The sequence below is a fragment of the Leptidea sinapis genome, chromosome 28 (assembly GCF_905404315.1).
Source record: "Leptidea sinapis chromosome 28, ilLepSina1.1, whole genome shotgun sequence".
In the NCBI taxonomy this organism is placed as follows: domain Eukaryota; kingdom Metazoa; phylum Arthropoda; class Insecta; order Lepidoptera; family Pieridae; genus Leptidea; species Leptidea sinapis.
The window spans coordinates 11,106,112-11,112,575 of NC_066292.1; the positions used below are offsets into that span (position 1 = coordinate 11,106,112).

At 36.0% G+C, this 6,464-nt stretch overlaps 1 protein-coding gene across 1 annotated transcript; it reads left to right on the plus strand.

The window, feature by feature from the left end:
* The first annotated feature begins 627 nt into the window (after positions 1 to 627).
* LOC126973120 (serine protease inhibitor 77Ba-like) lies at positions 628 to 2,459 on the plus strand. The gene has a single exon (XM_050820266.1). The coding sequence runs from the start codon at positions 744 to 746 to the stop codon at positions 1,935 to 1,937; it is 1,194 nt and encodes a 397-aa protein (XP_050676223.1). The 5' UTR covers positions 628 to 743; the 3' UTR covers positions 1,938 to 2,459.
* Positions 2,460 to 6,464: the final 4,005 nt, after the last annotated feature.

A 6,464-nucleotide genomic window follows, 5' to 3' on the forward strand; every position in this document is an offset into this window, starting at 1 on the left:
GACTTTACCTAAATGAGCGTTACATAGCCGAGCGTGAGGTCTCAGTCTGATTCAATACCAACAAAATAAAAAACTCAGCGTGCCATGTAACATGATAAGACATGTAAGTACCTACCTACTCAGGGTTTTCGACCTTTTTTATTATGTTTTGTAATATTCTATTATAAGATATAAAAATTTATCTCGGCGAGTTTTGAATTAATGCATGAAGCTCATAAAACTTGCTAACAATAACAATAAATCCTTACAGTTTATTAATTATTAGTTAATATTTAATAGTTATCTTGTGTTCACTATTATTATATTACCTACCTCTACGTATAAATAAAAAATACAAAAATATTTATATATTTGTTCTCCAAAGTGTAACGAATGAATTTTATATACTTATCGAAAAATTTAACCTACATCCAATTTTCTCATACCCAATCATTCGTCATAAAAACATATAAGGAAAAAACAACGAAACGAATCGTGACTTAAGAACAGCTTTATAATAAATCGGACGTTAAGATAAATGGTTTATTGAATAATAATTATGAGCCTGCATCCAATCGATTTGAAGAGCGTCCATAGGAACCCATATATACAACCAACTTGCTTAGAAATTAATAGTTAGTAAGCGAGGCATACACCCAAGCTTACGATATCATTGTGTTCGTGAGATTCTCCGTTCAAATTGATAAAATCACCGTTTACCATTGCAGTATTACTTTTAACAGTGTGTGATCGAGTCGCATACGATGTGGAAGCTAATAGTTTTATTTAGTATTGTTACTGCTTCGCCTATTGACTTTTCCGGTGTAGATTTGAACCCAATTAATCAGTTTGCTTTTAAATTATTAAATAATGTGTACGCCTTCCAAGATAATTTTGGACAGAAGAATATTGCAATTTCTCCTGTATCTGTTTGGAGTTTATTCGCATTATTAGCGGAAGGTTCAACTGGGGACACATTTATTGAGCTGATGAGAGAACTACGTTTGCCAAATGATCTTCGAGGAACACATGATCTCCATTCAGCTTTATTGAATGTTTTGAGAAGTAATGATGGAGATGTGATATTAAAAGGACAATCCGCGATGTTTGCGGACCAAACACTCAATATACATCAGGAATTCTGCCAATCAGCAAATTACTACAAGACCGATGTATATTTTGTTGACCCTAGTAATAGTACAAGACTTGCTGAGGATATTAATTATTACATTTGTGTTGCAACTGAAGGAAGGATAAGAGAAGCAGTAAAAGCTAAGCACCTTGAGCAATTAAGAATGATACTAATAGATGCGTTATATTTCAAGGCTAGCTGGACTCACCCATTCGATCCAACGCAAACAAAAGAAGAAGCATTCTACAACTCACAAGGAAAAACTATCGGTGCAGTTAATATGATGTATCACAAAGCACCACATAATACTGGAGATTCTAATTTAATTGGAGCTCAAATCATAGAAATGACTTACGGTAAAAGTGAGCAATTTGCAATGCTTATACTTCTTCCGTTTGATGGCATGCCATTATCCAGATTGCTGGATAACTTAGCAACACAGCCACTAGACTGGCTTTCAGAATTCAAATCTGGCGGAAACTTACCAGAAATAGATTGTTATATACCACGCTTTAAGATCTCCGCTCAAACTGATCTAATTCCCCCGCTACAATATACAGGGATACAGAGAATATTTGATCGTGAAAAGGCAGAATTGCCCGGAGTTTCTGATAGTCCATTGTATGTCTCTAAGACTCTTCAAAACGTTGAAATAGAAGTAACTGAAGAAGGCACAATTGCTGCAGCGTCTACTGTGGTTGGTTTAGAGGACCGGATTCTGGGACAAAGATTTGAAGCGAATAAGGAGTTTGTGTTTGTGGTCATGGATAGGTCGAGTAATTTAGTTTTATTTTCTGGTGTGTATGCTCAGCCTGAGATTGTTTGATTGTGATTAGACTGATAATAAATAGGTGAACAATATTTTGTTTTTGTTTTAATTTTTTGTTCGCCTCTGCTTGGAAATTTCGGGTGTGCAATAAAGTCTTGTTTTTGTTTGTTTATCACAAAATTTTACATAATACAATTTTATAGATATCTACATTACATAATTTATAATGTATGAAAAATTGTCCACGCGTTTTTCAATTTAAAAATACGAGTTTTAGTAAGCGAGGCCGAATAATTGATTTTTAGAATTTTTGCCTGTTGATCAGTTTATTTGTGCTGCTTTTGCACGCACAGAAATGGATATTGCAATTTATGACATATATCCCCTTGACAGACTCTTGGACAAATATATATATTTTTAATAATAGGGTTCCTCTTCGTTACCTTTTGGATAGGAAACCTTGAAAACGAGTTGATGTTTGTATTTTTTGTACCGCGACGTTTCATCAATTTCGTTCTCCAATTTTATATTCAAGGTGCTGTCATTAGCAAATTAATAAAGAATATTAGGACAAGGTTATTTGTATTTTATTCTAACATTTGCAGGTTGCTGCTGTCATGTGAATAATATCTTTTACTTAGGTAGTGGCAACCAACAGAAAAGTGATAAGAATATTACTTGGGTAAGTTTTGTAATGTAGCTACTTAATATGATTTACCAGTTTCAGGCTCCTTTGCACAGGATGCCAGCTAGATTATGGATACCACAACGTCGCCTATTTCTGCCATGAAGCAGTAAAGTGTAAGCATTACAGTGTTTCGGTCTGAAGGGCGCCGTACCTAGTGAAGTTACTGGGCAAATGAGACTGAACAACTTATGTCTCAGGGTGACGATCACAGTTGTAGTACCAGTCAGAATTTTTGGGTCTTTCAAGAATCCTGAGCGGCACTGCTTTGTAATGGGCAGGGCGTATCAATTACCATCAGCTGAACGTCCGGCTCGTCTCGTCCCTTATTTACATTAAAAAAAAACTTAATATGATATCATACCTTCCTTAAAGGCCGGCAACGCTCCTGTGATTGATCTGGTGTTGCAAGAGAACTGATCACTTAACAGCAGGTGACCCGTACGCAACCTAGATAGGTCGAAAGCTCGTTTGACGTATATTCCGAATATGTAGTGAGTAAAAATAAAAAATGGCCACCTTCGAAATTACCACGACAGTATTTACGAACTTCAATAACTAAAGTCATCGACAAAATACTTACTTTTTTACTAGGCGCCAGTATTTCAATTTGAATGAACGCCAAAGTTTTGGTCCCTTTAAAACTGTCGGCGTTAATTGCAACTTGCAATTTTAAATGTCTCGATCTCAATTACTCTAAATTATTTGGTCCTTTTTAAGGGACCACAGAGCTTATCCTCCTATCTCCAAATAATATAATTAAATACAATAAAAACAAAGATTTCGCGCGTAAGCTAATATTCAAAGAACGAATAATGTCGCTTTCTGGTGAATCACTGGTAATAAAATTACCGTAGCGGTCATAAAATTTTACGATTTTTCAGTCAATATCGTGGAGTAACGGTCGTCTCCCCGAGCAATTTAGGGGAAGGGTTCAGTTGACTCGGACTATGGTTTTGCACTCTAAAGATATCGAACTTCTAGTAGATACATATTTGATCGTTGTTCTAGAATCTAGACAATGTAGAAATTCCAAGTCTACAGTTTTTTATGACAATGAGGGAATTAATTCATGTCTGATATCGATAGGTGTTCTAACTTTGCGCCCAGGTAGTTTGTAATAGCTACTATTGGACTTGATCTTATCACAAAGAGAAAATATATTTTTGTCTGTTATTTTGCTATGCATAAGCTCAACAACCACTGAACCGGCTAAATATTATTTGATCTATAGAAAGCGAAATTGTGAATGTGAGCGAAAATAGGTGTCATGTTTTCTTAAGAAATAAGAGACTCCTACGAAAATTAATATAATGTCACGACTTGGTAAAACACTTGCTTAAAAATGCAGGACATTATTTTATAAATTGTGTTTTTAAAAGAGCTCAAGAATAACAGGACAGTTACTTGCGGCGCTTCTTGTACTTGGTGCTCAACTCCAAAATGAATTCTAAAGCAATCGAACTTGAGAAAAAAATGAAAAATCTATTACTATTTCAATTTTCATCATCAGGCTTGTGCTGAAAAAGCTACTGATAGTGTAGTACCACAAATTATTGGTAAAATTGCTATGGTAAAAAAAATCCAAGTCTATGCATTTGAACTGTCAGCTGGTCACAAGAAATAATAAAACAAATAATAAAATATGAAAATACCATCTTGTTAATAAAGCCTATACGTAAGCCCGTAAACCTTAAGTTTTTATTAAAACTTCATTCTCAAAAGGTCATTGTGTCAATTCTCAGACAAGGTTTAATTTAATGTCGTATCAAATATAAATAAACATTGATACTTAATAGGGTACTTAATAACAAAGGTATTTACTAAATTGCCAACTTTTTCAAGGATTAAATCGCATGGTCACGACAAATTGAAAGATAAACGAAACGTCTGCATCGTAGGAAACATTTTTTCATTATTTGCACGGCGCCCATTTTGTCGCCATCTTGTTTTTTGGTTTTTATTGTATCGGCAAAAGTGATATATACTAACTTATTGGGATGGGGAGAGGTAAGGTGACCTCCCATGGCCATCCGCAACAACAGGTGTCGGGAGATGAATTGTGGTTCAGGAAAACAGCCGCCGGTAACTGATACCACAATGTGGCGGCTGAAACCAACTCGAACACCTCCTCTGAGCACTCCCGTGATAAATGTAGTATTAGTTGCAGAGAGAACTCACTTCTCTACGCAACGCCAAAGAATCAAGCCGATCGGAGGTGACTTGATCGTCGATGATTCGAGCCGCTCTTCGTTGTTTCGGGGGAAATGGAAGAAGCTGGTACTTGGGAGCGCCCGTCCAGAGTTGAGACAGTACTCCATGTGAGGCGGAATTTGCACCTTATAGTTGCACCATATAGTGAAGTACTGTCTCGACGTACTGAGTACACCAAGCTTTTTAAAAATATATAAATAATAATAAACTTTATTTCAAGTATCGTAACATATATCGTAACGTTTATTACTAAAAAAAATTTTCACTTCGAATGCGTTACCAATTAGTTTCATTTTAATTATAAATATAACTAGCTAACCCAGCAAACGTTGTATTGCCATCTAAAGTAATAAAAAAAGCAAAAACTAAAATTTTTAGGGGTATGAACAATGGGTATAAAAAATAGATGACGACTGATTTCCAGATCTACCAAATATTTCGTACATAAAATTTATCGTACTCCAATAATTATTATATTCTTTATTGCCATCTTTCTGATCTATGGCAAACGCGAAAAAATAAGAGACGAGACGAGCAGGACGTTCATCTGATGGTAATTGATACGCCCTGCCCGTGCACACAGTGCAGTGCCGCTGAGGATGAAAAGCCCAAAAATTCTGAGCGGCACTACAACTGCGCTCGTCACCTTGAGACATAAGTTGTCAACTCTCATTTGCCCAGTAATTTCACTAGCTATGGCGCCCTTCAGACCGAAACACAATAATGCTCAAACATTACTGCTTTACGGCACAAATAGGCGTCGTTGTGGTACCCATAATCTAGCCGGCATCCCGTGCAAAAGAGCCTCCTACTGGTCTATAAAAGTGATATCAAAGTTAATGCTAAGCTTACACTCGGCTAAGTTTTACGTTAGTAAATTCTAAGCAATCTCTTAGTACGCTCTCAATATCTCAATAAGGCAACGCTGATTACATCCCGTGTGTAGAACCTTATCCAGTGGCACTTCGTATGAGAATTAAGTTATAAACAATTATTACATGCAATTTTTGTGTATAAAACCATCAATCATATAAATGATTTTACAATCACTCAAATTCATTCTTCGAACTGCATAACTCAGTAAAAACTTAATTATAAGTAACGTTAAGTGTAGGTTAAAATAACGGACATTTATCAGTGTAAATAGCCCTGCTACTTTGGATTTTATATTACATTGTTTTAGCTTACTGATTGACAATTCTCTAATATTAAATGGGAGTTGGAAGACGCAGTGTTGGTAGGACCCCCACACGATGGACCAACGATCTGGTCTAGATCGCGGAAATACGTTGGATGAGGGCAGCTCATGACCGATTGTCGTGGAAATCCTTGGGAGAGGCATTTGCCCAGCAGTGGACGTCTTCTGGCTGATAACGATGATGAAATGGTATAATTTATTATAGAAATATATACATTGCCCCATAGGAGAATGACTAATTTTGGTGGAAGGACATAATATGCATGGTTTTATACATATACTAGCTGACCCGACAGGCGCTGTTCTGCCAATAGAAAGAAAATTGATGTAACTATTTGGAAATCAGTAAGTCTAAATCCATTGGAAATATGTAATCTTTTCTTAGTTAAAAATACAAGAAATATGGATTTTTTAATACACTTCAACTTCGACGTTCCTTGTTTGTAGTAAGCAAGACGGTGTGCGAGCGGTCGTATCGCATCAAGCA

Excerpts from the sequence above, each read along its gene's own strand:
- LOC126973120 (XM_050820266.1), top strand. The coding sequence starts at position 744 with ATGTGGAAGCTAATAGTTTTATTTAGTATTGTTACTGCTTCGCCTATT.